General features: G+C 39.1%; 2 protein-coding genes across 3 annotated transcripts; both read left to right on the forward strand.

Moving 5' to 3' along the window:
• The first annotated feature begins 258 nt into the window (after positions 1–258).
• On the forward strand, positions 259–2088 carry LOC115682518 (protein LATERAL ORGAN BOUNDARIES-like). The gene is made up of 2 exons (XM_030606760.2): positions 259–373; positions 977–2088. The coding sequence occupies exon 2, from the start codon at positions 1034–1036 to the stop codon at positions 1928–1930; it is 897 nt and encodes a 298-aa protein (XP_030462620.1). The 5' UTR covers positions 259–373; positions 977–1033; the 3' UTR covers positions 1931–2088.
• A 7251-nt stretch (positions 2089–9339) lies between these two features.
• On the forward strand, positions 9340–12980 carry LOC115682500 (LOB domain-containing protein 36-like). 2 transcript variants are annotated; one of them, XM_030606733.2, is made up of 3 exons: positions 9340–9487; positions 10336–11385; positions 12597–12980. In XM_030606733.2, exon 2 carries the CDS (start codon positions 10409–10411, stop codon positions 11306–11308), a length of 900 nt encoding a protein of 299 aa, XP_030462593.1. In that variant the 5' UTR covers positions 9340–9487; positions 10336–10408; the 3' UTR covers positions 11309–11385; positions 12597–12980. The 2 variants fall into 2 exon arrangements, with proteins under 2 accessions (XP_030462593.1, XP_030462591.1); XM_030606731.2 differs by lacking the exon at positions 9340–9487 and adding an exon at positions 9579–9854.
• The last annotated feature ends 6989 nt before the right edge of the window (positions 12981–19969 follow it).

Here is a 19969-nt window from a genome sequence, read left to right on the forward strand (position 1 = left end):
TTATATTTTAAAAGACTCAAGCAAGTCATTTAAATTAGTACCTTATCAGTCATGTACTCCATTGTTAATCTTACAATGGATGTTGGCTTTGATTAGAGCATTTTTATATGAAATTTTAAGGTAGGAAGATGTATTGAGTTCGCTTTATATGATATAATATTAAGGTAGACAGATATATGATATAATATTATCTGGATTTATATACTAAATAATAATAGATTAGATTGCATTTCCTTTTTAAAAAAACACGCATAACAATTCCTCCAACACCCACATCTCTCTGTTGAATCAATTTTGTCTCTATCCGCTGCACTCTCTTCAGAGAGAGGGAGAGACAGAGGGATCGCTCAGGCTGGAGGAGACCGTGTACCAGGTACGTCGTGCATCAATGCTGAACGTAATATTTCTGTCTGATTCATTCGTTTGTTCCTCGAAATGCTTTTGCTGTTCTGGGTTTGTTTGGGTGAATTGGAAAGAAGGGAAGAGTGAGGAGAATCAAAGGAAGAAGTGATTTTCGACCATTTCTGTATTCTGAAAAGAGTGAAAGTGAAAAGAGGTGAGAGAGGATGCTTGAGATGATCTTTGCAGAGAGAATTCCAGATTCAGATTTGAACTCACCCGTGAGAGACGAAATCGAGGTGATATGATTTGAGATCAACATCCTGGAAAGAAAAAAGTACGGAGATATATATACTAATCGAAAATCTGTGGCTTAGGTTGTAGCCTATTAAGTTTAGATCATTTGCAAATTAATAATATACATGTTTTTTGGTTGAGCATCCCAATTAAGAAGTGATTATCTTTTCGCTTAACAACTTAAACGTCTAATCTGATCGATTTTCATTGTGTTTCGAAACATGGACTATAGGTGAATTGAATTGATTATGTTAGTTTCTGATTTTAGCCTACTTGGTTGAATCTGGAGTCATATCTTTCAAGTACCCTTAAATGTCTCTCCTTCTCTATGATCTTGCAGCTGGGGACATTCATTCTCTTTGACGGGGTTTCCTCACATTGAGAGTGGACAAATGTTATGTCGTCGCTGAGTTCTCCGTGCGCGGCGTGCAAGTGCCAACGCCGGAAATGCACCCCAGAATGCGTGTTCGCGCCATACTTCCCCGCGGACCAGCCCCAAAAGTTTGCCTACGTCCACGAGGTTTTCGGCGCGAGCAATGTAGCCAAGCTCTTGAGCGAGCTCCACGTGTCGCAGCGAGAAGATGCGGCAAACTCCCTTGCCTATGAGGCCGAGGTCCGCCTCCGTGACCCCATCTATGGGTGTGTCGGACTGATCTCTATCCTCCAACACAAGCTCAACTTGCTGCAGAAGGAGCTCGGCAATGCCAACAAAGAGCTCGCTTCCTACATTGGACCCCACTCGATGATACCAACCATAATGCAACCTCCTGGGGCGACATTCATGGCCGGTAATCCCTTGTCGTCCATGATGGCGCTGTACAACACGGCGCCGAGGATCACGGCTAGGGGCGAGGGTGACACATTGTGGCATGGTGGAGGGTCGACATTGGGAAAGCAACAACAGTTGTTTGAAGAGCATCAACTTGCGGCTATTGCAGCAGCGAGGGAGCAACAGGACATGGGTAGGGTTCGTGAGCAGCAAGAAATTAGGAGGCATCATGATCAACAGCAACAACATCAACATGAAATTAAGTATGGTGCAAATGGTTCTGACGGTGTTGGGAAATTTGTTTCTGCAATAGACTACAACACCGCTAATAATGTGATTCCTCCATCGCTGGCTTCGCCATCACTAGCATTGGGGAGTTTCGCTACTCCATACCACATTCAAGCTCATCGTCTCTCATCGCAGTCGGAACAAGCATCATGCATCAAGAAACATCAAGAGCAAGCTCAAGAGCAAAGATCCGGTGGCGTGGAGCGCCGGTGTAATGATTTTAGCCTTTCCTGTTGAACGTTTTTACTTCATTTCACTAAATTCTATCTTTGATGCCTGAGATTTTCGGGGGCGATTTTTAATATTTAGGTGTGTGCCCTCTCTTTCTCTCATTCAGATATTCGGTGAGTTATTACATTGGAATTGGAAATATATGTTGTTTTAATAATGTTAGAGATGCCAAATCAAGTTTCAAACGATTAATGAATTGAAGAAGTTGCTTGTTGAGAGCATAAATCTACTGTAGATCCTAGGGGTGATCGGTTCCTCTCACCTTGGAACCGGGAATGCCCACTAAAGACCGGTTCCACAAAATGGGAACTGAGAACCACCAATGGTAGTGATCCGGTCCTCGGGTGAGTCCATCAAACCGGTCATTTTGGGCCGTCGAAATAATTTCCGGTTCTTTTGCACACTCATAATAGATCCCCTACTCCTAGGGCATCTCCATTCTATAAATTTATATATCACTACATGTGATATTATACACTTGCATCCTCTCACTAGATGAGGTCTGTTGGAAGATAAAATCTCTTTAAAATGTTTATCAACTGATGTTATTCATTTCAGATATTTTTTGTTATTGAAAACTCGAATGAGCGTAGTGAGTGAATTGTTCTCATCGAACGACATTAAATGAGGTCTATTTGTTATAATAATTTATTGATACTTAAAAGATGGATTCTATCTAAAAAAAGTCTCTTAAATGATGCCATTCATTTTAAATATTTGTTATTGAAAAAATAAAAATTTAATGAGATGTGAATGAGATTGATCATTAAAACTTGTTCTTATCAAACTGCAAGAAGCATAAGGCTAAACAAAAAACTACATGGAGTGCTATAAAATTCTCCATATTCACTTCATAATGTAAAAATGCATGAAAACCGAAAAAATCATTTCTATATTAATAAAATAAATTGTCCAAAAACATTTAGTATGATCATATTATTGATTAGTTGCTTGTAGTTTGTAATTCTAACTGTAGGTTAATTTTGTGAATTAATGGGATAATATACGAAGATCCCAAAAAATGTGTGTTAAGGTGGGGTCTTTCCCTGAAACGAGTATTTGTCACGATTTGCTATGACAATTTTCTAATCGTGTGAGTTTGCGTTTCTCGGATTCCTCTTAGACTTTTCATTTGAGTAGCTTCACCTCTGCCTGATTCCTTTACTTGACGATGCAAATCAATCTTCACTTGACAAACTCCAGCTAAATTTGTTTGGGTAATAAGCTGGTGGAGGCTCATCACTTGCTTTCTGCGAGCCGGGAATGTTATCATAATGATGCTCTTGTCTACTCGTCGAAGGTGCGCATCGAGAATCTTGAGACACATCTCCAGTGAAATAATTGCCAAAAAAAGTCATAAACTTACTGTACAAATTTCAATTTAAACATAAATCTTTTAATTTTGCTAATTTAGTCCTAAATCTTTTACCAAAATGACAATATAGTTTTTTCAGTCAATTTTGATTGGAAATCTCTGACGTGAAGTCCACATGATACAGCCGGCATTGACATGAATAATTTTTGCACTTTTTTAAAAATGTTTCTGAATTTTTGTTATATATTTTCTATTTTATTCTTTTCTTCTTTTTTTTTTTCACTATAGCCAGCGAGAGTCACCAGACCCTCACCTCGGCGACCGTTAGAGGTAATGACTCATTTATCTTTAGAACTCATGATCACTTGGACTCAAAATGAAACATACAACTTACTACCTAAAAAGACTAGCGCGCTACTACGGTAGGCATTAGATATGTTATAAATTATGAAAGGCATCGCTCGGTATGATTTTACCAAAAGAAAATGTGATGGTTGGAGCATATTTGTTACATAAAAGCCAAATCGAGCATTTATTACCACTCTAGTTATTTGAAATGGAGTAGTAAAGTATCTCTTGAAATAGTTTGAATTGATTATTTGTGAATGGTTTGAGACATTCTATATGAAAGGAATTGCAAAAGGTTATGTGTTTTGCACTATGAATCTGGTTTATGAAATGTATTCTGCTTGATGAATTGATTTATTAAAGGTTATATGTTTTGGTTCATGAAACCAATTTATGAGATAAATTCTGAATTGCCTTTGGGGGTTATTGGAGGATGATGTCAGTCGTATGCTCATGTTGCCATGTTATGAACCCATTGAAGGGTTGTAAGTATGTATACTGTCTTATGGACTTCCCTTTTGGGCAAAGCCACATGCAGATATGGGTCGAGACCTAGCTAGGGAGAATCTTTGTAAGCCATGTCACGGGGCGTTAAGCGCGAGCTTAGTTAGATATTGAGTACTGGATTGATCAATGGACTGGACCATTGATATATACTTCGATATTATTGATTGAATGGGTAATTTTGATATGTATAAAGTTTAATTGATGCAATATGACTCATTTTGATATTATATGTATATTATATACCTGTTAGATCGAAAAGTAAAAAAATCACAATTGTCCATATTGAGATTTGTCGAATGATTGGAATCTATTATATTTTAATTTGACGATGAAAGATTATAAAGTTACGGTGCCTCTTGGAACCACAGAATCAACTTTTCCCGGTATTCATATGATGTATGTTAAAGGAGTCAGCCCAATCAACCTCAAAGCCATGCACATGATAGGTAACCTCAAACCGAAAATGTCCTGAGCATGGAGAGGAGTAGAAAAAGGGCCAAAACAGGACAATGAAAAGTGGTTATAAAATTAGAGGAGGAGTCAAAATGGTTGACATGCATGGCATAGGTAGGTTTCTGCCAAAAAGTGGAAGTCCTTTTCGACTTTGTGCTCGGGCGGGCCCTATATAGGATCAGAAAAATCCTATTCATATCCCAATCTCAATTATTCATCGGTAAATCTAACACCTAATATTTTATATTAACAGTAGAACGAATGACCAGACAATTAAATTGTACATAGGGGCCTTCATACTTTGGGCTCTAGCGCAAAATGTCAATTGTTCTTTATGTCAATTTCACCCCAAAATTTTTTTGAAAGTGAGTCGATCTATCCCAATTCGTTATTCATATCCATGGTGCATTTGGAAAAAAAATTTGCACTATTCAAATTCCCATAATATTCAAAGTTTGGACCCTTTCAATATTTTTGCCGTCCAATAATGTCGCTCCAGGTCAACCTAAATAGCAAGGTGCATGCTATATAGAAGGTCTAAATATTCCTATTTTGAATTCCCATATTGTTCGAAGTGTCAATTGAATTTGTTGGAAAACATTTCCCAATCCAACATTTGCATTTTGGTATCCTGCCGACCATTGTCGAGTTTCCATTCCAAGAATTGTGCAATATTAGGCCATACAATGCAATAATCTACACAACTTAAAGACTTTCTTTTCTTGTTCTTGAATAACGGAATAATGACACCTAAGTGCCTGAATTTTACCGGATTTGCAATCGAGTACCCAACCCTTTTTGTGTTCATCTAAGTAGGTGAACTTTCTGCTGAAAAATCTGTTAGAAAAGACGAAAATAAAAATAAATATCTGAGATATGCAAATACTGTCCTTAAAGAAAATTATGTTTCTCAAAGTATGATACTCGGCACGACAAACTCTAGCGGGTATTATCCTAGGATACAATGGATCTTCCTCTTTACTCCACACTAAATAAATAGAGGTAATAGGAACATCCACGTTATTTGTGAAACCCAGTAAATAATTGGAAAGAAAAGATAGAATTTCTTGGTTTGGTATGTCTGGATTATGATTTGGAGATTCCCTTTATAGGAAAATGAAGGAGATGATTAATAATGAAAAGGATAATGACACAAATGGTCCTTGAACTTTAGTCTGATGTGCAATATGGTCCCTAAGATTTTAATTTGGTCAATGTGGTCCTTGAACTTTTAATTTGTTCAATATGGTTCCTCTACTTCTAATACACTTTCAATGTAGTCATTGAACTATATGAAAATGTTCAATATAGTCCCGATCTTAAATTAATGAAAGGACTACATTAAATATTTTCATATAATTCGAGGACTAAATCGAACATATACCAATAGTTCGGGGATTAATTTGAACAAATTGAAAGTTCAAGAACCATATTGTACATTAGGTTAAATTTCAAAAACCACATTAAACAAACATGAATCACATTGGACCAAAGTTTATGGACTATTTATGTCATTTTCTCATAAAGAAACAAATCAAATCAGATGTTACAAAGCCGTTACAATTTGAGGGCTTTCAGATTTTCAAAATTGTTAAAAATATCCAACAATCACGCAAATATTTCAAAAGGTTTTCAAAAGCAAGGAAAGATAAATACTTGGTTAAACTAAATGGAATGAAATACATCAGAATTGGTGCCTTTTTGGCTATGAACAAGACCTAGAAAGAATGAAATACAATTCACGAAGTCATTGGTGAACTTTACAACTTTAATGAATCAAGAATTTCTCATGTAAATCATAATTTTCACCAATCACATTACAACCCTCACAAATTTTGTTGTTTAACGTTGTTTCGCACTAATAGACCATTCGCGTGCTGGGTTTATTCATTAAGTGCTCTAGATATTTTGCCAAAATTCTCATAGGAGCAGCCTCACTCCCCACTTTTATAAATGATTTTATGAAGTGTATTCTGCAAATTAATACATCACCAATAATTACTATGGAATTCATCAAGAGCTTAGCTCAACCTCTTTTTCATTGCAGTCTTACCCTATTCTCACCTTAGGATGGACAATAATTTTTAATAGTGGGTCACTAGATTAACAAGTGACTTGTTATTACCCATATGAACCTAATTCATGGCATCGCAAATTACATAGGTTGGATTACCATCACTATTGATTTTCCTTGATTGGCTTAAGTCACATTCCCCTTAATGTATCATTGATTTTCTTCCCTAAGGTTTAGTTAGAGAGTTGGCCAAATTCACTTATGACTATAGCCGATGCTCCTGAACCGTTTCATTATCATTTCACATCTTCACTCAAAAATGGCTTCTCGTCGTCGCCTCCGACCCCACACTTGGTTCGTCTCTCCCGCTTAGAGCATCTATCTCGCAAGTCACATTCTCTTTCTCTGGCCGTTAACAGAGGTCTCATGACGTCGGATCCGAGGTGCACAGTTGTCTCGTTGATGGTGGTTGCGTGAATGTGGAGTTTTTCGTTGATTGTCAGGGTTGTGGTTCATGGTGGTTGGCTGAGCACACGACTAATATGCATGGGTGTACTTCTGGGGGTGGGGGCAAAGAGATTACGCAAGTGGTAATTTTAATCCTGGCTTTGAGTGAGGCGAAACATGCTTTTACCACTTGAGAAACTTCCTAGAGTTGAGCTCTCTTGCTTCTCCATAACAAAAGGCTATGTATAAGTTGATGTTAAAGTGACTTTATGGAATGTTAAGCAATGAATGATACCAATTGTTTACAAAATATATGATGGACTCCTTGTCCTTAAATAGGATGATGGGAAATTGGAAAAAACTATCGACTTTTCATCAAATGCATCCTAATCTTTGTACCCTTAGTTTGGTAACTAAGATTCAGACAGCATCTCACCATAAACAGCATTGAGTTTATTTATCAAATCATCAAAGGTTTTTTGCTTGTCGCCTGTCTCTGGCTATCGCCAATCTACTCGCTGCCACCCCTCCATTCTCTCTCTCCGATGTGAGTTCGCCCTCCGGCCCTCTCTTTCTCTCCCTCCCTCCCTCTCCCATATAAGGTGACAGCGCCTAGAAAGGAGAAGGCAATTAGAGGCCGCTGGAGACGACGAGCGATGATGAGTGGTGGAAGATTAGGGTTTCTCAGTGATTGGGGGCTTGGGTTTGTGGAGAATTTGAGAGATTGGGATCTTTCAAAGGATGACAATTATCTAACGATGCAAAAGATGTATATCTAAAAGCGAAGTGGTAAAGTTGCAAAGATTAGAGAGGCTGTTTTTTTTTTTTGCTAGAAAAAAAAAATTACGATTAATATTTCCCTAGGGTTTTCTATGTGCATGGAACTAGTAATATGTTACTATAGGTATTGAGTAGATTACAATAATATCGAGAAAATTACGATTACGTCATACTAATTATCACAATTGGATTATAGACAACCCCTTGAATGACATACCTATTACCACAATTGGACTATAGACAAAGCCCTTGAATGCGATCCTTTTATCTACAAACTAGTTATTGCTTGTAACGTCAGTTACGATTACGATATACTAATTGTCACAATTGGATTATAGACGAACCCCTTGAACGACATACTAATTACCACAATTGGACTATAGACGAACCCCATAAATGTGATCATCTTATTTAAATATTAGTTAAGGTTTGTTATGTCAGTTAGTAGTTGTAATCTCTTTTGGTAAAAATACTCATGCTCTCATATAAAAAACACGTAGGTACGCGATTTCAATGAATATCCCGTCTCCCACACGTTTGCTAAAGATAGATACTTCTTCGTTTAGAAAAAAACCGAATTATACACATATAAAATACATGTCATCTTATACACAAGTAATTAAAAATACTTCGGTTTTGCACTTATTTCATGTCTTTTCTTTAGTCGATTAATGATGTAGTAGGTCAAGAATAATTTGCATACCCAAAACATGATCCTTTTGATCTCACATCATGAAAATAAATATAACATTCTAGTGATTTTTTTTGTTAGATAACCCGAATCAGCAACAAAATTCAATCATTCGATACGACATTTCTACAAAATCTTCTTATTTCCGATATTCCTATTATAATCGTAAACTCTTCTTATTTAGACCCAACATAAAATCATGATGGTATCATTCTTACGATCTTAATATTGTTGCATCGAACTTTTCCAACATTATTTATGGAAAATGGCTATACATAAACCGGTCTGTGTATCTCGACAGTATAGTTCCATCTCTTATATTACTCACAGAGAGCTCGTACCATGCTTAAGGATAATTACATCGATCTGCAGGGTATTTTTTTTAACCTTCTTACTTTTTGTCTCCTAGTGTGGCCCCCATTTTCTTAAATGACCCGAAAATCAAAATGAATCACCACAAGCACACAGACACACGCACGCACGCACACATGTGTTGATAAACAAACAGGGGCTTCGTGGAGATCAGCAGCTTTTTAACCCCCACACCCAAGAACTTGTCAAACCTAGGCGAAACCAACTTTTGTTGTTATCCCGGTAACGAAACCAACCGAGAGAACAAAAAGGAAAAAGTCAAAAACCCCCCGTCGTATGAATACAAAATTTGTAATACATGGAAGGAAAATGAAAAGGAAGCCACAAATTCCATGGAGCCATCGGATTTGGTCAATGATGAAGCTTTGTCATTACCAATCCGCCCCCCCCCCCCCCCTCTCCCCCATATTTCCACCCTTTAAAATAAGCGCAATCCCTCCTCTCCACGCCCACGTCTCTCTCTCTCTCTCTCTCTCTCTCTCTCTCTCTCTCTCTCTCTCTCTCTCTCTCTCTCGAGTTTCAGCGCCTCTCCTTTGAATCGTTTTTTTGTCTCCATCCGCTGCACTCTCCTTTCACATAGAGAGAGAGAGAGAGAGGCAGGGAGATTCATCGCTCAGGTTGGAGACCGTGGACCAGGTACGTCATACATACCGATGGTGTGGTGATTAAACTTTGAGTTTTTCCTTCTGTTCTTTCTCTCTCTCTCTCTCCCTCTCTCCCTCTCTCTCTCTCTTTTGTCTTTGTTTGTATTTCCTTTCCCTTCTTCGTTCGAAATGCTTCGTTTTTCCGAGAAAATATTTTCTGGGTTTTGTTCGGGGGGGTTGAAATGGAAGAGACGAACGAGGAGGATTGGTGGGGAAATCTTGTTTTGCGGCTGTTAACGGTGGGGTATGATACGACGTGAGAGAGAGAGAGAGAGAGAGAGAGAGAGAGAGAGAGAGAGAGAGAGAGAGAATTTTTCAGATTCAGATTTGGAGTTACGCGTTAGACGCAAAAGGTGAAGGTAATCATGAGGTTATGATTTATGACCAACCGTCTGATTTCCGTCCACCTTCTTCCGAGACGGGGAAGAAAGAACCTTTTCGAAACCACTTAGGTTTAGGTTGCACTTCTGAAACCCCCCCGCCGGACTCACCGGATCACGGCTGCGTTGACGCCTTCCTCCGTCGTTCATAGATTGTGGTGACGGCGATTATTTGGTGGAAGATCTGACGAAGTTTCATCCGTTCTTTTATTTTCTTTAAGATTTCTCTCGGATTGAGTTTTAATCATTTGCGTTTGCATCTGCATCTGATTCCTTTGTTTCTTCGACGAACATGCTAACCCTCCACCTAACAGCTTCGAATTTTATTTACCTAGGTTTAATTTCCACGGAATTTCCATACATGGAGTGTCGATGAACTCGATTCGAGTATTTCGCTAAATTTCGCTTTTTCGCGTGCTTGATTCAATTCGTCCTTGAAGTTTTTTCTATGATCTCGCAGTGCCGCTCTTGATAGATCTTGGGTCTCTTCTCTTTGATGAGGTTCTCTCCCCACGAGGAATTGGGCAAATGACATGTCGTCATCGAACTCTCCGTGCGCCGCGTGCAAGTGCCTCCGCAGGAAGTGCACCCAGGAGTGTGTCTTCGCCCCCTACTTCCCCGCCGACCAGCCGCAGAAGTTCGCCTACGTCCACAAAGTGTTCGGCGCGAGCAACGTGACTAAGCTCCTCAACGAGCTGAACGTCTCACAGCGCGAGGACGCCGTCAACTCCCTCGCCTACGAGGCGGAGACCCGCCTGCGGGACCCAGTCTACGGCTGCGTTGGCCTCATCTCTATCCTCCAGCACAAGCTTGACCTGCTCCAGAAGGAGCTCACCACTGCCAAGAAGGAGCTCGCCGCTTACATGGGGCCCCACGCGATGGTCCCCACAATAATGCAACCCCCCGGAGTTCCACCGTACATGGGGAATCCTTCGATGTCCACAGTGGTGCCCTACAACATGATGCCCATGATGGGCATCCCGACTGCCGCCGCTTCCGGTGGGCCACCGCTAGTCATCAGGGACCACCAGAGCCAGCAGCAGCAGCAGCAGGCGTTCGACGTGCAGCAACTCGCAGCTGCTGTGGCAGCGAGGGAGCAGCAAGAGATGATTAGGGCTTATGAGCAGCAGCAAATTAGACAGCAGCAACAGCAACAACTTGAAATCAAGTTCGATGCAAGCGGCTTTGACGGTGTCGGGAACTCGGTGTCTCCGTCCAGGTACAACCCCACAAGCAATGTAATTCCTCCGCCGCCGGCTTCCCCGTCGCTGGCGTTGGGGACTTTTGACAATCCATACCAGATTCAGGCGCACCAGCTGTCGCTGCAGCCACAACAAGGACAAGCGCAAGATCAGCAAGAGCATGGCCAAGAGCAGAGGTCTGGAAGTGAGGAGCGAAGCAACAACAACAACAACGGTGGTCCTTCCTGTTGATGAACAATTTCCTTTTTTTGGCTAAGTTCTTGTTTCTTCCCATGCTGAGTTTCTTGAGGCGGTTTTTATGGTTCTAGGTACGTGCTCTCTCTCTCTCTCTCTCTCTCTCTCTCTCTCTCTCTTTCTCTCTCTGCTTTGATTGTACAAAAGGAATTTTCTATTCCGTGAGTGATTCTTTTTGTCGTCTTCTGCATTTATGGAGTGTTGGTGCTTGAAGTGTGGAATCTGGTATTCTCTTTCATAAATTGGGGAAGGTGGCCTTGGTAGGCAAAAGAAAGGTTAAATTTCATGGTTGTTTTCGGGGGCCTGGGTAGCCATTAGATCGCTGCATATAGACAAGGTTTTGCACGTGATGAGATCTTTTGGAATTGCGACAAAATGCACATGATTATCGATCGTCATAATAGAGAGATTATGGTGCTCAAGAGACCCATAGAGCCCAAATTAGTGCCTATAGTTGATGATTGAACCAGCAAAGATTGGTTTTGGGGGCACATTCTTTTGTTCTTTGTACAGAGAGAGAGGAATGTTCAATCCTTGGTAGCAACCCTATGTCAAACTGCAGCATTTTATTGTTCAAGTTTATGTCCGCCGCCCGTTTCACCACATCCTATGAACATGTAGAATTACGTAGAAAGTGCTTATTTGGGTTAACTTATGAGGGGAATATAATTGATTCAGTGTGTCCTAGGAGGCGCCATCATATGAAATTTGACTAAAGATAGCATCTGACGGCAACAAGGAAGAAAGTGTTGTGATATATGTGATGAACATCTTAGTTGGTTACTATAAGATCCTCTGCATGTGCATATTTGCGAAAGGAGATCTTGTACATTGACTTTGGTGCTATGATGCTCCTCTTTTCCTAGAAAGGACAAGTCAAGCCCTATCAGAAAGTGCCTACCTAATAAGTTTGATGGGAACCTTCCATTTCAATAATCATCTATGGAAATTGATGTTTCTGTTGCTTTTGAGTTGAGCAATTAGTAAATAGCTCTTGTTCCCAGTGCAATGCCCGAGATTCCGGCTTGTAATTTCTGTGAGCTAGTGAAGCACAGTACAAAATCTGACTTTCGGTGTGTTTTAGTCAAGCACTAAAGATGAGTAGAGTGATATATCTAGGGTTTAATTAAACCAAAACTGTTGACTCGATGGTTTATTGCTTAAATTCATGTTATCAATGTAAGGAGCGCCACATTTTTTATTGATTTTGTGCAAAATCAAACCAGGGTTTATGTCAAGAGTTCTGCTGATGACCCTCTCTTTTTGTAATTCTACACTTGTGCAGTTCATAGATGAGGAGAAGAAACAAGTGGAAGATTCAAAGATGCAGAGAATGTTGTTCATTGTGCCCCAATGGATATATGCAGGTTCTGAAGCTTTTTACTTCCTGGGAGATACACAAAAAAGTGGCTAGCGATACAGAACAATTTCTAGGAGCAAATAATTTTTTGAAGTGCAATTTCATTGTTAGTGTAATGATGTTCATGCTTCTGTCTTACATTGAAAAAAATTTGTAAATTTGTATCGTGGAAAATGCTAGTATTTTTCTCATTCTTTTTCTGCTATCGTGTCTTAAATCGATTATCTTTAAGCTAAATGTAACCGTACCGTTTTTTACTCATGGATATCATTTAGATGGTACCTAATTTTGCGTACCCTTAAGGACTTATTATACGTTGCCCGCCAATATAATAAGGTAAACTCAAACGGATGTCAATCCAACGGAATGAACGTATAGTACTACAGGTTCGTTTGGTTCAGTTTTGGGTAGATAGTATCTACAGGCATTTCTTTACTCAGACCATATATTTACGGTCAATTAGTAGCAACGGTCAGCTTAAGCATATCGATTTGTCAACTCATCTATATGATCTTTTCTCAAGAATCCCATTAGAGACCGTTCTGATATATGACTTTGCATGTTACAAATCAAGATTTCAGGCAATGCTATGAAATGTTGGGTCTTGATCAGGTTCTTGAAATGGAACGGAAGCAATGTTAGGAATAGAAAAGAGAATCTGACATCGATCAGAATGTATATATTTTTTTAAATTAAGTATCTAAATAGCCTATAAATTCTGTCAAAAAAAAATAGCCTATATATGGTCTTATTAAATTTTGTCCCTACTGGTAGCTTTGGATATGCTTGCTTTTATATAATGCCAAGTAGGAAAAGTGGGGGAATGACCGGAAGGATTGCATCACAACTTTTCGAAAACAAATATTTGATTAGGATTATATTCCATAAATTAACATGTTATGATTTGATTGCATCTCGTACAAAAGGTCTAAGGCTTTGACTTTTCTCCAAATTAAAAAAAAAAAGGAAAAAGAAATACCTTGCGGACGTAACTCTCAATTACTTCACGAGCAATTTGCCTTTCTGGAACTTGAATTTGATTTAACACATTACTATTAGCGCTAGATAAAATAATTTCTTCTCGACTTGAGTGGCTCGATGACACCAGAAAAATTTTCTGTACCCCAGAAAATCACCCCTCAAGTAATCGATATTTTATTTTTGCCCCATTATCCGGGGCATCATTTAGATTTAATTTAATTTATTTTTTGTATATGTTTATCTTTCAGCTAGTTGACCAGGATTTAATACTAGGAGCCCATGTTGACCGGCGGATCTAAACATTCAGTTCAATCTAATCTAACATCGCACTGTCGTATTTATTTATCATTAATAATAAAACTAAGATATTTTCGAAGTTGTCCAAAGTCCAATCTTTTCAGCTTATAGATTTCAGTGAAATGACTTGATGACCATGTGCGATCCATTAGTTTATAATATGTGCACTAAATGTGTATTAAAAGCAGAAAAATTGGTCGATTTACGATCTCCATGTCATATAGTACACATCTAGTTCAATGCTCATATAGCTTTTGTTTTATTTTATTCTAATATCATTCATTTATTTGTTTGTTTATTTGGTTATGATTCTCATTTAGCTTTAACTAGCACTAGCATGTGAAATTGCGAAAGCAACGTGGTGCTGGTCTCTAGAGAAAGATTGAAGAGAATTGTTACATCGAACCAGTACCAAACGAATTGAACCCTTCACATGCTCCAAATTAATTAATTCCATATGATTTACATGGGCTTTAAATCATCCATTGTCAAACAAATAAAAAAAATTGAACAAGAGAGACAATAACCATACAACTCAAGTAACAATAATCTCTTTTTATTCCATTCTAATGTAGATTCTAGCTTCTGAAAAATTATGTTCACAGATAGTAATATTCTAAGTAGATATCAGTCGTATATTCTATATATTTGCGTGTATATATTTATTTAATTATATATAAGTTTAGATTTTTATGTGATTGAATAACGTTTAATAGCGGCATGATATATATATATATATATATATATATATATATATATATATATATATATATATATATACCTATATATGTTTCTTTTTTGGGTTAATACCACGAAAAATCCAAACTGGTATACATGTGACAAATTTGTTCCAAATTAATTTTTTGACTACCAAAAATCCCAAACTGGTACATCTGTGACAAATTTACCCTTTGTTAGTTTTCGTTAAATTTTACTGTTAAGTTGCTTTATTAAATGACATGATGTACCAGTTTTGAGTTTTACCCTCCGTTTGTCACAATACTAGTTTGTGATTTTTTTGTATTAATCCAATTTAATGAAAATTAACAGAGGGTAATTTTGTCACAAATGTACCGGCCGGTTTGAGAATTTTGGTAGTCAAAAAATTAGTTTGGGACAAATTTGTTACAGGTGTACCAGTTTGGGATTTTTCGTGGTATTAATCTTTCTTTTTTAATAAGATATATATAAACTTGTATATACATAGTAGGTATATAAACAAGAGTGCATGTACACGTAGATAAATGTTTTTTTTAAAAAAATCACGTTAATTACAGAATAATGATGCTAATTAAATTAGGATCTCATGCACAAAGCCGTAAACACAAGCAAAGTTGCAAGAGACATTTATAAATTCTCTCAAATTTAAGATATGATTTTTACATCCTTATTTTCGTTAAACCATAGAGGTCATGTTTGACCTATTCTGATGTGCGCGGGGTATCTTGAACAAAAGTGCAGATACTATGTAGAACAACTTTTAATTAAATAAATAAATATGTATGTACTAGATAGAGTTTAGATAATTAAGAATTTGATATGACACAAGTTTGCGGAACTATGCTATGATCGAGAGAAATTTAATTTCCTTTTATGCGATACTTGGTCATAGATTTTGCTTCCTTTTTTTTTTAATGTCGATCTCTTACTTGTTGGTACGCATCCCTACAAAGTACAAACTGCTTTTCTTGCACAGAATTTAGGTTTCATAAATTGATTTGCATAAGATATTTTGTCCTTATATAAATGGGTTCCCAATATTCTTGTTCTAGCCCAAAAGCTGTCATGGTTTGATTTGTACACTTCCTTGTCGACTACATTTTCTCCATATATGTCTGGACCACCAACCTAGCAATTGGTCAAGGAATGAAATAGAAGGCCCAAAACTGAGGGTATAACTTATGCCATCCATCTCACTTTTTACTTTTCAAAATTACCAATTGTAAGTTTCATTTGTTGAGCAACCACCCATTTACCATTTTGTCTAATTAAGAATCTCACTTTAAGCAAGCGCAAATATCATTCTAATGCTGAATAAGGTTTTAACCTGTACTTTTATATAGGACGATTCTCCCTCTATTTTTAGAATAATATCACTAAATTAATTCTACGGATATGGTTAAATAATAAGGAAAAAACCACCAAAAACCCCAAACTTTGCCATCTGTGACACATTTACCCCGAACTTTTTTTTGTGACACCAAAAACCCCGAACTTTGCTTTTTGTGACACATTTACCCCAATGTATTTAGTCCATGGGCATTTTCGTCCTTTTTGCTTTTTTTTTTCTTTTTTTTTCCTTTCCGGCGAGGGGGGGCCTCGCCGGCGTCGGGCAAGGGCTGCCCATCGCCGGATCCGGCGAGGGGGCCCTCGCCGGCGTCGGGCGAGGTTCGCCTCGCCCGGGCGAGCGAGGGCGGCCCTCGCCCGAGGCTCAGCGAGGTCGACCCTCGCCCGACGCGGCGAGGGTCGACCTCGCTTGAGTCGGGCGAGGCCGCCCTCGCTCGCCCTGAGCGAGGGCGAACCTCGCCCGACGCCGGCGAGGGCCCCCTCGCCGGATCCGGCGATGGGCGCCCTTGCCGGCACGCCGCGAGGCCCCTCGCCGCGTCAGCGGCGGCCGCGCCCGTACGAGGGCCGCCCTCGCGCCGGCGTCGGCGAGGCGGCCCTCGCTCGCCCAGCGAGGGCGGACCTCGCCGACGCCGGCGAGGGTCGCCCTCGCTCGGGTGAGCGAGGCGGCCTCGCCCGGACTCAGCGAGGTCGACCTCGCCGGAGCCGGCGAGGGTCGACCTCGCTCGAGCCTGGGCGAGGGCCGCCTCGCTCGCCCAGCGAGGGCGAACCTCGCCCCGCCGGCGCGAGGCCGCCTCGCCGGATCGGCGAGGCGGCCCTCGCTCGACGCCGCGAGGGCCCTCACGGGAAGGAAAAAAAAAAAAAAAAAAAAACGAAAATGCCCATGGACTAAATACATTGGGGTAAATGTGTCACAAAAAGCAAAGTTCGGGGTTTTTGGTGTCACAAAAAAAAGTTCGGGGTAAATGTGTCACAGATGACAAAGTTTGGGGTTTTTGGTGGTTTTTTCCCTAAATAATATTATCTCGGAAGTAGTACTGCATATGTATAGCACAAGCAGGACAACTAGCATATTTTAAATAGAAACCAATCGATTGGCCACTTCACAAAATCTAAGATCATCTTCGAATAGATAAATGGCCAGTAAAAAGGTGTTATTCTGGCACCTCAAAAAAGAAAGTTCCATGCTATTTTCTGATTTTATTAGTAACTATATATTTCGCCAATAATGTGATGTCGTATCCTTCAAGAATATTGATGAATCGATATGAATCGACAAAGGTTGCAAATGGTCCTTTATAGATTTTGGATAGAAAAGTAAATAACAAGAAAATTAAATGTACAGACACCGGAGACAATCGTGTCCAACCATGAAAATTCCAAGAAAATAAAGATAAAAGATAAATTTGTGAGAACATTGAGTTCTCTAATTTGGCGGGACTTACGGTGAATGCATTTGGGATATTTATAATCCTCTACAGACGATTACATATGGCGGTTACATACTTCGAATAAAGAAATAACTATCTAATCTTATTGGTGGTTACAAGAAGTTACACGATTTCCTATTACAACACTTATTCACAAAGAATAACAAACCTTCTACAGAAATAACTACCCAAAAGTTACGTTCTTGTGTCAATTCATCATTACTACCGTTGAATTCCAACACTTAATAAAATTTGCAATAGCTGTCGATGACCTTGTCGACCAGTGAAGATTCTCATTGACAGTTGGTGATGTCTGTCGCGACCTAACCCTCAAGGGCCGCCTCAGGAAAAGTAGGTTTAGAGGTACTTTACAAAACACTTCCTAAGTCCGTATCTCGCGTGACGTTGGTTGTCTAAATTTATGTATTCTATTTGGAGTCGTCACTAGCCACGATTAAGGGTCGGCTAGAAACCCTAAAATTGAGACGTGGAAGTATCGCCTCGTTGTATACTCAACCAGAGACTCTTAGAGATCGGAAACTTGATTACACTAGTTTTTCAACTAATGCCTTTTCAGTACCTAAACTCAACTATTTGTTAACCAACATGCCGGGGCAATTTTTTTTACTAATCGAGAATCTTGAAATTTCGTCCTAACCGTCCTAAAGAGAACAACAAACAAAGTATTTAAAATGTACAATCAATTGAAATCAAAAATGAAAATGCACAAACAACGACCTAGCATCATCTCTAAAAGAAAAAAAGCAATCAAAAATTCCTAAAGTAAAGCCCTAAAGGCTTATTCAATTTTAGATTCAATTTTTGTTCAAGTCTAAAGTGTTTATCGAAAGCCCTAAACTAAGAGAATTCTACATTTTTTTTAGCTTTTCTCACATTTTTCATTTTTTTTGAATTTTCTGGAATTTTTTATTTTTTATTTTTTATTTCGAAAAAAGAAAAGGACTTTGGACCCAGTCAAGGAACCCGATCCAATTAGCCGGTCTGATCCAAACTCTAGCGGTTTGGGTCAGACTCGTAATTTGGACCAGTCTTTGGGCCCAGTCTGAATTTAGGTCTCTTCTGATGGGCCATCACAACAAATCAAGCCCAAGTTTCTAACTTCTTTTGTTTAATTCATTTTGGCCCAATTTCGAGTTTAGCCCCTTCACTTGATTTGACCTACGGCCCATTGTACCTCTGCTCCACCCAAATTAGAATCTGATCGGGTCTCCATTATATTTAGGAGTGAGCGGTTCTAGTTTCCTTACAGGTTCCACATGTAACTTGAAACCTACCCTCGAGTACAGGTTCCTCATTTTTTGGAACCTAGAACCTACCGGTCGGAACCTAGAACCTGGAACCTGGAACCTACCCTGTCACGGGATGCAAGGTAGTTTTTAAGATCTAACAGGTTCTTTTTTTTTATTGCATTTTTAGTTAAATAAAACAAAAATGATTGCAACAATACTAAACAAGCTTGTCATTCATCAAAAAGAATACCAAATACTAGTTTTCCTGGCATTACGGTTTAAATAAATATAACTAAAATGAGAAGTCATTGCGTGAATCGATACTAGGGGTGAGCAGTTCTATGTTCCGTATAAATTCCACCCATGATAATAGGTTTATCATTTTTTGGAACTAGGAACTACCCTATCACAGGTTCGAGGGTTAGTTCCATAGTCTACTCAGATTCCACCCGTATTATTAATTGAATAATTGCAGTGAATCATCACATTTATTAACCACCGATTACTGCTATGATCCATTAACCACAACTTATATTTAGACATACAAAAAATATGAAATATTAACAAGTCATAAAATAAAAGCTCAGACTAGTTGTTCTGGATCATACACTCATCATCTAATGCCATGAAACACCGCAAGATCACGAGAAGTCAGGTTCAGGTTCCAGGTTCCACCTACCTAGAACCTGGAACCTATCCATCGAAATAGGTTCCCCAATTTTTGGAACATAGAACCTACCATGCATACCTTGAAATCTAGAACCTAGAGGTTTCCATTGGTCGGGTTCTCAGGTTCCGGGTAGAACCGGGAACCATGCTCACCCTAATTATATTCGACTCTTGTTATTTTTTTTTATTTCTAGTTTTTTTTATTCCATTTTCTTTATTCCCTTTTTTCTGGTCTTCTTCCCCGATGGCTTTCTTTCTCACCTTTCTCACCGAAGCTTCACCGAGGGCTCACCCTTCTCACGCCTTCACTGAGCTTCGCCAAAAATCTTAAAACGACACTTTAATCACTACCAAAGTATTCTCCGATGCTAATAAGCCGCCACCCACGAATCACCACCGGCCACTAGTTGGCTGATGGTTACTACATTGCCGGACAAACTCTGGTGAGAGATTTTCAAACTCATAAATCGTATATACTAAAACTCTATTAACTCTAGCACACAGAGCATACATATACATATCAGAGAATGAGAAACGGACTTACTAGAGTGGCCTCAAACCGCGGAAACTCCGGCGAGGGGATGAATTTCCGGCGAAGGAGAAGTGC

This window comes from Syzygium oleosum, unplaced genomic scaffold, assembly GCF_021117445.2.
Source record: "Syzygium oleosum isolate NSW1041296 unplaced genomic scaffold, Sole_v2.1 Sole_v2.01, whole genome shotgun sequence".
NCBI lineage: Eukaryota > Viridiplantae > Streptophyta > Magnoliopsida > Myrtales > Myrtaceae > Syzygium > Syzygium oleosum.